General features: G+C 43.3%; 1 protein-coding gene across 1 annotated transcript in view; it reads left to right on the plus strand.

Annotated features, from left to right (window-relative positions):
• Positions 1-14,113, plus strand: part of INTS4 (integrator complex subunit 4) — a 166,854-nt gene that overhangs the window by 38,740 nt on the left and 114,001 nt on the right. The window contains exons 5-6 of the mRNA XM_066249569.1: positions 1,754-1,871; positions 8,879-8,985. Of these exons, the coding sequence (XP_066105666.1) occupies positions 1,754-1,871; positions 8,879-8,985 (225 nt within the window). The remainder of the gene's footprint in view (positions 1-1,753; positions 1,872-8,878; positions 8,986-14,113) is intronic.

Raw genomic sequence — 14,113 nt, forward strand, 5'->3', positions numbered from 1 at the left:
GGGATCAGAGAAGAGACAGACACTGCAGCCAGAGCCACAGCTTCTAAAGAGGGGGAAGGGGACTAAGAACACAGTGGAGAAGGGAGGGGGCTCTTGGAGGGAAGAGACTCTAGTGGAAAAAGTTTGCAGAAGAACCAGAGAGGGGTGTACTTGGGGGTCAGGCAGGAGGGAGAGAGTTGGGAGTCCGCGGAGAAGGAAAGATTAGGAGTGGAGGTTTTAGGTGGGGTTTCTCTGGCCAAAACGGCCTGCGTGTAGAACGGAAGGCACAGAAATTAAGGACAGAAGTGAAGAGAGAAGAAAAGCCTGCACGTAAGGAATCTCTGATGCCCTCCCGTCCAGTGTCAAAAGTTGTCAAGATAGGATATTGTAGAAGCAGGCCACTCAGAGTAGAAACCTCCCAAACTGTGAACCTCAGAGAGTCGAGTCTCTGAGGCCTGAGATTGGGAGGAGCCCATGTTCCAAAGGGAGTCTGGTTGGAGGGTTTGGACTGAGAGGAGCCCACAATAGAGGAGACTGGTGAGAGAAGGGGGCATCCTCGCCTGCAGTCACAGTTCCGAGAGGAGAAAATCTCCATAGAAAGAGAGTTTCATACAAGAGGTCATCACCCCGAGGCTGAGATCCCGGGACGTAGGAGAGTGGCCTGGCTAGGTGCGCCTAGACTTTCGTAGAAGTCCATCCAGTAGAGGAGTAGAGGCAGACCACCCGTAGATATGGGGTCCAAAGTCAAAACCATCCGACCAGGAAGGGGTGTTTTGGAGAGAAATTTGGGGCCGACTGGGGAAGGGGGAGGGAGAAACTCCTTACTTTCTGGTCCAGCAGGGGTTCAGGACAGGGTTAGACTGCTGGCCAATCAACCTACAATTACACGTCCAAACAGAATCAGGGAGTAAGCCCGGGACGAGCTGCTGCTGTCCATTGCTTCCCTGGTTGTAAGTTTGGACGGCAAAGAGGGATTGTCCAGGCAATTAGTACCCTGTCCCGGGTTTCGGCACCAAATGTTGGAATCCATGGGAGTCTGAAAGACCAGAGTAACAGGCAGAAAGGAACCCTGCCTGGCACTTCTCCCAGGGAGAAGAGCACTGGTTACAGACTAGGGGCGAATTATATAGTGTTTGGGAGAGCCTGAGGGGATACTGAGGCAAAAGTCCTGGTATGTCCAGAATGCTCCTCCTTGGGGGGCTTGCCAGCTTCTTGGAATTCCTCTGTCTCAGGGGCAATAGTCCAGTAAGGGTGAGGTCTGACAGATAAGCGGACCATCAAGAGGGCAGTTTGGAATTCACGTATCTATCAGATAGTAGTGCTAAAGTTACTCATTTGTTTATTTTTTTCATTCACTCAAAATATTCTGCGGGTGAACACAGAATACAATGTACAGAGATGTGTTGTGGAATTGAGCACCTGAAACCTGTATAATTATTGATATATTAACAAGCAGTGGTGCTGGCAATGTTGGTACTGCAAACTGGTGCCGCTCATGTCTAACTGCACAAGAGAGGAAAGGTGCTTTTAATCCCAAAGGTACTTTTAATTTCTGGTTAGAAGTTAATGACATGACGAAAACATAAAAAAAAATTCTCACTTACTTTGTAGTATTTGTGTGTAACATACTGATTCTACTTCCTCTGAAGTATATAAAGTTAAAGCCTTAGAATAGTTGGATCATTGAGTCTCTTGAAATGTTAGTTTCCTGTATTCTGTTCGTTGGTTAGCTGAGAACAGAACATTAAGGTAACAATAGCTTGTTTTGTTCCAGGAAAATGATCCGTCTGTGAGACTGAAAATTGCATCATTATTGGGATTATTATCAAAGACTGCAGGATTTTCACCAGACTGTATTATGGATGATGCCATTAATATCGTGCAGAATGAAAGTAAGTTGCAGTTTAAAAGCTGTACAGTTAGAGCAGAAATTATTAGTTCCTTTTGTATAGAATTTAAAACAAAATATTGTGTTGGAATTAAAAAGGAGTTGAAGATAATTCAATAAAACAGTGTATTAAAGTTAAAATGTAGTTTTTTAAAAAGATTTTATTCATTTTAGGGAGAGGAGAAAGAGGAACGGGGCAGTGCGCGGGGGAGGAGCAGGAAGTATCAACTCAGTAGTTGCTTCTTGTATGGCATGGCCTTGACTGGGCAAACCCAGGGTTTTGACAAGTAATCTAATCTCAGCATTCCAGATTGACTCTCTATCCACTGTGCCACCATAGGTCAGGCTGTTTTTGTTTCCTTTAAAAAAAAATTTTTTTTAAAAAATTTTTTGGTGACAGAGAGAGAGGGACAGACAGACAGGAAGGGAGAGAGATGAGAAGCATCAGTTTTTCGTTGTAGCACTTCAGTTGTTCATTGATTGCTTTCTCATATGTGCCTTGACCGTGGGGCTACAGCAGACCGAGTAACCCGTTGCTTGAGCCAGCGACCTTGGGTTCAAGCTGGTGAGCTTTGCTCAAACCAGATGACCCCACGCTCAAGCTGGCGACCTCGGGGTCTCGAACCTGGGTCCTCTGCATCCCAGTCCGACACTCTATCCACTGCGCCACTGCCTGGTTAGGCTGAATGTCTTTTGTAGACAGTGGGAACCATGTAAAGTTTTTTTGAGCAAGGGCATGAAATTATCAAGTCTAGTTTTATTTATTTAAAATATTTTAATTTATTGATTTTCCAGGGATTGGCAGTAGATGAGAAATAGTTGCTTCACTCTAGCTGTTCACTGGTCACTTGTCTTGTGTACCTTGACCAAGCAAGTCCTGTGTTTCAAACCAGCAACCTCAGCATTCTACAATAGGTTGGTGCTCTGTCTACTGCGCTACAGCAGGCTGGGCTGATCAAGTCTAATTTTAGAAAGATAATTTGGCCTGACCAGGCAGTGGTGCAGTGGATAGATCATCAGCCTGGGATGCTGATGATCCAGGTTTGAAACCCCTAGGTCACTGGCTTGAGTGCAGGTTCATCAGTCTGAGCGTAGGCTCACCAGCTTGAGTGCCGGTCACCAGCTTGACCATGGGATCATAGACATGACCCCAGGGTTTCTGACTTGAGCCCAAAGGTTGCTGCCTTGAAGGTCACTGGCTTGAGCAAGAGGTTACTGGCTTAGCTGGAGCCTCTGGTCAAGGCACATATGAGAAAACAATCAATGAACAATTGAAATGCCGCAACTACGTGTTGATGCTTCTCATCTCTCTCCCTTCCTGTCTGTCTCTCTCCCTTGCTAAAAAGAAAAAGAAAGAAAGAAAAAAGAAAGAAGGAGGGAGGGTAGGAATTTGGTAGCTCTCAGGAATTTGGTTTTATGAACTAGATGGCTTAGAGAAGAGAGGTTAAAGATTCATTTTTTTATCCATGTGGAGATGTCCACCCAGCCTCTTGTTTTAATGTAGGTCCAGAACTCAGAAGAGAAACTAGGGCTTAAGATTTAGATTAGACCCTGGCCAGTTGGCTCAGCAGTAGAGTGTCGGCCTGGCATGTGTATATCCTTGGTTTGATTCTGTCAGGGCACACAGGAGAAGCTACCATCTGCTTCCTTACCCTTTCCTCTCTCCCTTCTCTCTCTCTATCTCTCTCTTCTTCTCCTGCAGCCATAGCTCCGTTGGAGCAAGTTGGCCCCGGGCTCTGAGGATGGCTCCATGGCCTTGCCTGAGGCGCTAAAACAGCTCAGTTACTGAGCAACAGAACTATGCACCAGATGGGCAGTGCATCACCTGGTAGGGGGCTAGCCAGGTAGATCCTGGTCAGGGCACATGTGGGAGTCTGTTGCTCTGCATCCCTGCTTCTCACTTAAAAAAAAAAAAAAAAGATTTAGATAAGATTTGTATTTAACAGAGGCAGAGGCAAGAGTTAAGCTTAAAAAGCTTAACTTAAAAAGCTTTTCTTGGGTATTATGCAGAATTATTTTTTTGAAGACAGAAATAGGGTGGTGTTGGAGGTTTTTTTCACCTCTCTTCTATTTTCTCTCAATGCCTTTCATTTTAAATCATAAATAGGATTTTTTACTTGTCAGCAATAAACGTCTGAATTTTAAAGAGATCGTTGGATTGGGGGCTTATATCCACCAGCTTGGCCAGCTTTAGCACCTGTCTCTCCCCGGTTGCTCTAAAACTGCTACCTTCACCATAAAGCTAGATGAGTTTTCCGAGTTTAAACTTGGGTTTCTTTAGAATTTTGACTTTCCTAAGAAAGACATCATGGAGGGGATGAATAGATTGGCAAGACTTTCCTATGTCTTTTACAATGCTCTGTGAAATCAGTTTATTGACCACTTCTTTCAAGTCATTTATTGGCATATTTCTGATAACTATCATAATCTTCTGGATTCAGTGGACCTGTTGATGCTGAGCATAAGAGGTTTTTTGAATCTGATTGTTACATTTTTTTTTTAATTTTTTATTTTATTTTATTTTTTTTACAGGGACAGAGAGAGAGTCAGATAGAGGGATAGATAGGGGCAGACAGACAGGAAGGGAGAGAGATGAGAAGCATCAATCATCAGCCTTTTGTTGCAACACCCTAGTTCATTGACTGCCTTCTCATATGTGCCATGACCGCGGGCCTTCAGCAGACCAAGTAACACCTTGCTCGAGCCAGTGACCTTGGGTCCAAGCTGGTGAGCTTTGCTCAAGCCAGATGAGCCCGCGCTCAAGCTGGCAACCCTGGGGTCTCGAACCTGGGTCCTTCCGCATCCCAGTCCAACACTCTATCCACTGCGCCACCGCCTGGTCAGGCTGATTGTTACATTTTCTATTTATTTATTTATTTATTTATTTACTTATTTATTTATTTATTTATTTATCGCTCTTTTATTTTTTCGAAGCTAGAAATGGGGAGAGACAGCCAGACAGACTCCCGCATGCGCCCGGCCAGGATCCACCCCTCACACCCACAGGGGGCGATGCTTTGCCCCTCTGGGGCGTCACTCTGCCGCGACCAGAGCCACTCTAGCGCCTGGGGCAGAGGCCAAGGAGCCATCCCCAGTGCCCGGACCATCTTTGCTCCAATGGAGCCTCGCTGCGGGAGGGGAAGAGAGAGACAAAGAGGAAGGAGAGGGGGAGGGGTGGAGAAGCAGATGGGCGCTTCTCCTGTGTGCCCTGGCCGGGAATCGAACCCAGGACTTCTGCACACCAGGCCGATGCTCTACCACTGAGCCAACCGGCCAGGGCAGATTGTTACATTTTTTAATAAAATCAACACAGAATATATGGAGCAAATGAATACTGGTGTCTTGATATCAACATGAGCTTCAATCATGGTCTGCCATTTTTCTTTTAAGAGATAGAGAGAGAAAGAGAGGGACAGACAGGAAGGGAAAGAGATGAGAATCAATTCTTCGTTGCGGCATCTTAGTTGTTCATTGATCACTTTCTCATATGTGCCTTGACCAGGGGGCTACAGCAGAGCAAGTGACCCCTTGCTCAAGCCATTGAACTTGGGCTCAAGCCAGTGACCTTTGGGCTGAATCCAGTGACCATAGGATCATATCTTTTTTTTTTTCTTTTTTTTTTTTTGTATTTTTGTGAAGTTGGAAACGGGGAGGCAGTGAGACAGACTCCCGCATGTGCCCAACTGGGATCCACCCAGCATGCCCACCAGGGGATGATGCTCTGCCCATCTGGGGCATTGCTCTGCCGTAACCAGAGCCATTCTAGCGCCTGAGGCAGAGGCCATAGAACCATCCTCAGCGCCCGGGCCAACTTTGCTCCAGTGGAGCTTTGGCTGCGGGAGGGGAAGAGAGAGACAGAGAGGAAGGAGAGGAGGAGGGGTGGAGAAGCAGATGGGCGCTTCTCCTGTGTGCCCTGGCCGGGAATCGAACCCGAGACTCCTGCACGCCAGGCCGATGCTCTACCACTGAGCCAACCAGCCAGGGCTAGGATCATATCTTTGATCCCACACTCAAGCCAGCGACCCTGTGCTCAAGCCAGATGAGCCCATGCTCAAGCCACATGAGTCCATGCTCAAATCAGTGACCTGGGGGTTTTGAACCTGGGTCCTCAGCATCCTAGGCTGCTGTTCTATCCACTGCACCACCGCCTGGTCAGGCACAGTTTGCTATTTTTTGACCATGGTCTTTTACGGGTAAGATCCATGCCATGGAAATTGGTCAGGCAGTTTTTGCCCTGAACATCCTCAGTAATTAGTTTGAAGTTTCCTTTTTTTTTTTTTTTTTTTTTTAGGTGAGAGGAGGGGAGATAGATTTCCACATTCACCCCAATTGGGATCCACCTGGCAACCCCTGTCTGTCTAGAGTCAATGCTTGACTCATTTGAGCTGTTTTTAGCGCCTGAGGCAGATACAGTTGGACCAACTGAGCTATCCTCAGTGCCTGGCATGACACTTGAACCATTTGAGCTACTGGTTGTGGGAAGAGAAGAGAGAGAGAATGAGGAGGGAGGGGAGAGAAGCAGATGGTCGCTTCTGTTGTATTGTATACCCTGACCGGGAATCGAACCCAGGATGTCCATATGCTGGGCCAACACTCTACCACTGAGCCAACGAGCTAGGTCCTAATCTGTATTTTTAAGCCCTTCAGTTTTTTCACCTAGACCCCCACCTAACCTCCCCTCTAGCAACAATCAGTCTATTCTGTATATCTATTAGTTTGTTTCTGTTTTGTTCATTTATATTCTTTAGATTTTACATATAAGTGAAATAAATCATATGGTATTTGTCTTTCTTTGAATGACTTATTTCACTTAGCACAGTACCTAGGTCTATGTCACAAATCATCTGCTTTCTACCTTCAAAAGATTTATTGAGGCCCTGGCCAGTTGTTTCAGTGGTAGAGTGTCGGCCTAGCTTGTGGATGTTCCGGGTTTGATTCCCAGTCAGGGCACACAGGAAAAGTGACCATCTGCTTCTCCACCCCTCCCCCTCCCCCTTTCTCCCTCTTTCTCTGTCTCTCTCTCTCTCTGTCTCTCTCCTCCTCTCCCACAGCCATGGCTCGAATGGTTCGAGCAAGTTGGCCCTGGGCACTGAGGATGGCTCCATGGCCTCGCCTCAGGTACTGAAATGGCTTGGTTACCAAGCAACAGAGCAGCAGCCCTAGATGGGCAGAGCATTGCCCTGTAGGGTGTTTCCAGCTGGATCTGGTCAGGGTACATGTGGAGCCTGTCTCTCTGCCTCCTTGCCTCTCAATAAATAAATAAATAATTTTTTTTTTTGCTTTTCTCATCTGCCTACCTTTATTCTCCTATTTTCTCTGTATTTGTAGATTTATAACTTAAATTTTGTTACTCTTATATTAATGAAGTTTTAGGAAAGAATAATGATAAACTTGTGATCAATCTACTATGTTTAACTAGAAGTCTTATTAAGAGGTGATTTAACTAATTTTTCTTAGCTTTAGTTATTTATAAGTCATGTACTACACCATTTTTGACATCTTACTTCATATCAATACTTTAGTTTACTTAATGCTGTTTTTCTAAGTGGACAATTTTTTTTTAGTTAAATAAAATTAAAGAGGCTCTTTGTACTCTTTGTATTAGCAATGTTAAAAGGGAATTAATGACTTGTGACATCAGTAGATAATAACTGCAGTTTTTATTATATATTAAAATATATACATGGTTGTTAATATAAAAATGATTATCTGAATGCCACCTAAACACCTCTGGCATACATTCTGCTAGCATTATAAGAACCATATGTATATATTTTTTCCTTTTGAGAAAGAGGGAGAGAGAGACAAGAGAGGAGAAAGGGTAAGAAGCATTGGCTTCGTAGTTGCTTTCACTTTAGTTGTACATTGAGCTTGTCCTGTGTGCCTTGCTCAGGGCTGTGCTAGTGTCTCCTTGCTCAAGCTAGTGACCTTAGGCTTTTCCTACCAGCAACCTTTGAGCTCAAACCAGCAACCCCACACTGTCAGCCTGTGCTCAGAGCCAGCAACCTTGTGGCTTCGAACCAGTGACCTCAGTATTCCAGGGTGACTCTTTATCCATAGCGCCACCACTGGTCGAGACTTGAATCCATGTTAACACAAGAAAAATTAAAATTAATAAAAAATTAAAAAAAATAACCAGATAGTATATAATTTAATTTTAGTTCTTGATTTTAGAGAAAGAGAAGAAGAGGGAGAGAGAGAAATTGCAATTTGTTATTTCACTTATTTATGCATTTTTGTATATGCCCTGACTGGGGATCGAACTTGAAACCTTGCTGTATTGGGATGATGCTCTAACCAACTGAGCTACCCAGCCAGGGCAAGAACTATATTTTAGAACAAAGCAAAAAATTTAGACAAAGAAGAGAATCTGGCTAAGATGGTTGTTACTGATTTTTTTTTTCCCGCAGTGAGAAGCAGGGGGTGGGGTGGGTAGGGGAGGCAGACAGACAGACTCCTACATGTGCCCAACTGGGATCCACCTGGCATGCCCACCAAGGGGGTGATACTCGGCCCCTCTGGGGTGTTGCTCCACTGCAATCAGAGTCATTCTAGCACCTGAGGTGGAGGCCATGGAGCCATCCTCAGTGCCCGGGCCAACTTTACTCCAGTGGAACCTTGGCTGAGGGAGGGGAAGAGAGAGAGAGAGAGAGAGAGAGAGAGAGAGAGAGAAGGGGGGAGGAGCAGAAAGCATCAACTCCCATATGTGCCTTGACCAGGCAAGCCCAGGGTTTTGAACCAGCAACCTCAGCGTTTCCAGGTTGACACTTTATCCACTGCGCCACCACAGGTCAGGCAGCACTAACATTTTTGGCCAACCTTTGGAAGACTCAAATATTATATTTAAAAGTGCTGCCTTTAGAAACTTAGCTTTCAGCTGAGGGGAATCAAGGATCAAATAGTAAAACTTAGCTGACAGAGAAACCTACGTTTTTTTACCCAAGTAAACTTAGTTTCTTTAGTGTTCTCCTTTTGAAATTCTACAACACAACTTTTCATCTTCCTTTCTAGAGTCTCATCAAGTCCTAGCTCAGCTGTTGGAAGCTTTACTTGCAATTGGCACGAAACTCCCAGAGAATCAAGCTATCCAGATGCGATTAGTTGATGTAGCCTGCAAGGTAAGAGAATAATGATTAGACACAGGATTGCTTGTTTCTTGAACAGTTTTGGATTATCTGTTGGTGGCTGTAAGAACTGTTTTAAATCAGTGGTTTTCAACCGCCGGTCCACGAAAGGATAGTTAACTACCCTGATGTTGCATGAAGATTATTTGCGCAATGGCATGAAACTTCTGGTGGACTGGCACCAGTCTGCCGACGGGCATTTGAGAACCACTGGCTCAGATCTACAATGTAAATTTGTAACCGGGAATTGCCAAGGACTCACTAGTTTTATGAACTACTTCATTTTGTTGTTTCTTGATGTTGAATTAGAAATAAAGTTGAGTAACTTGTTTTAAAATGAACTTCCTCATTTTCCCAAAAGAAATGAAAATAATTAAAGTAGCTACTGTGGTATACTGTGCCAAATAGAAACACTCTCTTATTAGAGTGCCTCATATCCAGTTTTTTGTTTGTTTCTCACAGTCCTGTAAGCACTGTTATCCCTGTTTACAAAGGTGGGAATTAAGGTTTAGGGAGTTTAAGTTGTTTAAGTTTTCATTGGTAGGAGGTTGCAGAACCAGGATATAAACTCTGGTTTTCTGATTCCAAAGCCCATGTTCTTTTAATTATGCTTTGTTGCCTCAATAAACAGACGAACTAGACCGAAATAAGGGTTTAGGAAAGGTTTTTTCTGTTGTTGTTGTTTTGTTTTTTCTGATTATAAAAGAATTGTATACACATTAGTTGTGCCTTTTGATTTAATTTGGAGCATTTAATTAACTGTCATGTATGTGACAGCTCATACATCTTATAGAATTGGTTTTACTCTTAATCTTTGTGGTAAATTGATTTGAAGTTATAAGAAGACAAATATGTTTGAGTTGCAGAAGGATATTATATTCATATAATTAGAACACTATTTCTGAGCTCCAGGAAAAGAGTATTCCAGTTTTCTTAAAAAGCAACAACAATTGAACACAAAACACTTTGATAAGTGTAACACTAAGAGCCTACGTGAAAAAAACTAGGGTTTGTATGCTTGGGAGAGGAAGTTTAGCTCCATGTGAGAGAATATGTATATATGGGAGGTTGTGCTTGTGAGAAAGGTGAAATAAATGGTTTGTTATGCTTGAAGTGACAGTTTCTTAAATTTGATTTGAATAAACTTTTTATTATAAAAATTTATGTTCATAGAAACTTTGGAAAGAAAATTAAAAGTATAAAGAAAAGCCTGATCAGGCTGTGACGCAGTGGATAGAGCGTCAGCCTGGGATGCTGAGCACCCAGGTTCAAAACCCTGAGATTGCCGGCTTGAGTGCGGGCTCACCAGCCTGAGCAGGGGGTCACTGGCTTGAGCATGGGATCATGGGCATGACCCCATGGTCACTGGCTTGAGCCCAAAGTTTGCTGGTTTGAAGCCCAAGGTCACTGGCTTGAAGCCCAACGTCGCTGGCTTAAAGTCCAAGGATGCTGGCTTGAGCAAGGGATCACTCAGTTTGCTGGAGTTCCCTGATCAAGGCTCATATGTGAAAGCAACCAATGAACAACTAAGATGCTGCAACAAAGAATTGACGCTTCTTGTCTCTCTCCCTTCCTGTCTCTCTGTCTCTGTCTGTCCCTCTCTGTGTCTCTCACTAAAATAAAATAACAACAACAAAAACGTATAAAGAAAGAACTAGCCTGACCTGTGGTGGCGCAGTGGATAAAGCGTCAACCTGGAATGCTGAGGTCGCCGGTTTGAAACCCCGGGTTTGCCCAGTCAAGGCACATATGAGAATTGATGCTTCCTGCTCCTCACCCCTTTTTCTCTCTCTCTCTCTTGTTCTCTCTCCTTTCTCTCTAAAAGTGAATAAAAAAAATTAAAAAATAGATTAGAAAAAATAACTACACTCTTTAATTCACTAACTAAAGGTGACCATTATTAGCCTTTCGATGTGTTGCGCTCTGATTTTTTTCTGTATACAAATTGTTTGCTATTTTTTTTAGTCTTTATATGAGTGGTTTTAGCACATTATTGACTAAAACTCCTTAATTTTCTAATACAAGCTGCTGCTAAGCCAGACCTCCTCCACCCCCTACTACAAGGTCATACAATTGGAATGTTTTAGACTCAAGTGAAGAGTTGAATAATTCTGCCAAATTACATCTTAAGTTGACCATTGTTCCAGCCCGGTTAAGACCTTTATGAATCTGGGTTTTGCCATCCATTGTGTTTTACTACCTTTCCCTGTTTTGTGTCCCCTGCAAATAGGGTGAGCAACCAAGTCAGTGACAAATGACAAATGCTAAAGCACCTTATGATAAGCCATCAGAGCCCTCCTTCCAAAGTCACTCCATCCCTACCCCTGCACTTTACCCGGACCCAACTTATGTTTGTGTGCTATTCCTGTTTTCACTGTGCAAAGTCAGGCTAGAGTTTCTATCCGGTGCCTTAACTTACTTCCAGACTGGAAGGCCTTGTCTTCATCAGCTCATCCCATAGTCAGCGCCAGATGGCCTGAGTGGAGAGGCCTTTCTTGAGGGCAGTTTCCTCAATCCTCTCCAAGTAATATATATTGAGCAGAGGTAAGATGCTTTGAAGTATTGGGCCTGGGAGGGCCCACACTCTGCTCTCCAGAACCCCCATATGGGCGCTCACCTCCCGCCCGCACAGCTCGAACAGGGCGGGGGGGAGCGCTGGGGCAGCGCGGGGGCAGCGCTGGGGCCCAAGGCCGAGCTCTTCGCTGGCGCCACCTCCCGGGACGTGGCCTCCATGGTCGTTGCCGCCGCTACCTCTGTTTGCTATTTTTTAAATACATAGCTATAATTAAATTTTATATACAATTTTGCTTTTGCTTTTTTACATTAAAGCATAAGTATTTTCCTTATATTTTAAGTGTTTTGTAGACCTTTTTAATGGATGCGTGATATTTTGTCCAATAATTAAACTATAATTTACCAAACTTTCTCCTATTGGAAATTTATATTGTAACCATTCTTAAATGAATATTATTAGTCTAAAATATTTTCTGTATTTAGAGTTATTTTCTAACATAGGTTGTTACAAATAGAATTACTAGTTAAAAGGCTTTAGAGGTTTTTTTAAGTCTTTTCATACATTTTGTCAAGTTGTTTTCCAAAGTGTTCCAGTTTATATGTCCGCCAGAAGTATATGAGGATGCCTAATTTCACTGTATCATTCTAGCATTGTGTTTCTTCACTATTTGTAGATGCACATAGCAGGGCAAACAACAATTGGAAATAACAAATCTGCCATAAGCTTTTGCAGACTCAATTAAATAAAGACTATGATTCATAGCCACAGTTACTATTTCTAATGCCTAATGTCATTTTATCTGTGATTTTTGTCATACAACGTGCCTTGAAGTTGAGGTATGATTTGCATACAATAACATTCACTCTTTGTTAGTAATAATGCAAAGTATGTTCTCTAACCACAATAGAATGACATTAGAAATCAGTAACCAAAATTTGGAAAACCCACAAATATGTGCAAATTAAAACAACGTATTTCTATATAACCAGTGGCTCAAAGAAGAAATAAAAAAGGAAATTAGAAAATACTTCTAGATAAATGAAAATGAAGACTGGCAGTTGAAAAGCAATGGTCTATAGAATGTTCTCAAAAGTTTACCCATGTCATAATATGTGAGAACTCCATTTCTTTCTAATAATATTCCATTATATGTGTATAACACATTTTGTTTATCCATTTGTCTATTGATGAGCACTTGAGTTGCGTCCACCTCTTGGCTATTTCAAATAATGCTGCTGTGAACATGGTATACAAATATCTCTTTAAGGCCCTTCTTTCAATTCTTTTGGGTATTGTTATGGACTGAATTGTGACCTTCTAGATTTATATGTTGAAGCCTTAGCCCCCAATGTGATTGTGTTTGGAGATAGGGGCCTTTAAGGATGTAGGTCAGGTTAAAGAAAGCCTGTCCTAATGAGATAGAACTGGTGTCCTTATGAGAAGAGGAAGAGAGACCAGAGTTGTCTCTCTCTGTGTGTGCATTTAGGAAAAGCCATGTGAGGACACAGCCAGAAAGTGGCTGTCCGCTAGCTGGTAACAGGGCCCTCACTAGGAACCTAATTTGCTGGCACTTTCTCTTGGATTTCTGGCCTTCACAACTGTGGGACAATAACTTGGTTAAGCTACCTAGCTTGTGGCAGTGCAGACTAATACATGTGTACACTCAAATGTGGAATTTGCTGGATCATATGGTAATTCTATTTTTAATTATTTGAGGAACTGCCACACTTCCACAGTGGTTGTACCATTTTACATTATCACAAGCAATGCACAGGGTTCCAATTTCTCCACATCCTAGCCAACATTTTTTTTCCTTTTTATTTTGTCACTAGCCATCGTAATTGGTTAAGGTGGTATCTCATGGTTTTGATTTGTTTTCCTGTAATGATTAGTGATTAGTGATGGTAAGCATATTTTCATGTGCTTATTGGCCAAATGAGATCCCTTCTTTTAAAGAACTCATGAGCCAACAATCAGCCTTATCACAGATATATATATAATATAGCACCTTTCTTACAATAACAGAGGTAACTACAAGGTATGAAATTTACTGAGGAAGGAGTATAAAGTGTTTGGGGCAAGAGAAATATTAAGAGCATTCCGGAATAGATGTTATCTCACTTGGGTTTTGAAAGACAAATTGTTAGGTAGATAAGAATAGGGCAGGGTTTTTAAACTAATATATATATATATTTTTTCATTTTTCCGAAGCTGGAAACGGGGAGGCAGTCAGACAGACTCCCGCATGCGCCCTACCGGGATCCACCCAGCATGCCCACCAGGGGGCGATGTTCTGCCCCTCTGGGGCGTCACTCTGTTGCATCCAGAGCCATTCTAGCACCTGAGGCAGAGGCCACAGAGCCATCCTCAGCGCCCGGGCCATTTTTGCTCCAATGGAGCCTCGGCTGCGGGAGAGGAAGGAGAGGGGGAGGGGTGGAGAAGCAGATGGGTGCCTCTTCTGTGTGCTTTGGCTGGGAATCGAACCTGGAACTCCTGCACGCCAGGCCAACGCTCCACCGCTGAGCCAACTGGCCAGGGCCCTTAACTAATATTTTTATTTTTTTTTAGTGAGACAGAGACAGAGAGAGGGACAGGCAGGCAGGAAGG

Source organism: Saccopteryx bilineata, chromosome 1 (genome assembly GCF_036850765.1).
Source record: "Saccopteryx bilineata isolate mSacBil1 chromosome 1, mSacBil1_pri_phased_curated, whole genome shotgun sequence".
Classification (NCBI taxonomy): Eukaryota; Metazoa; Chordata; class Mammalia; order Chiroptera; family Emballonuridae; genus Saccopteryx; species Saccopteryx bilineata.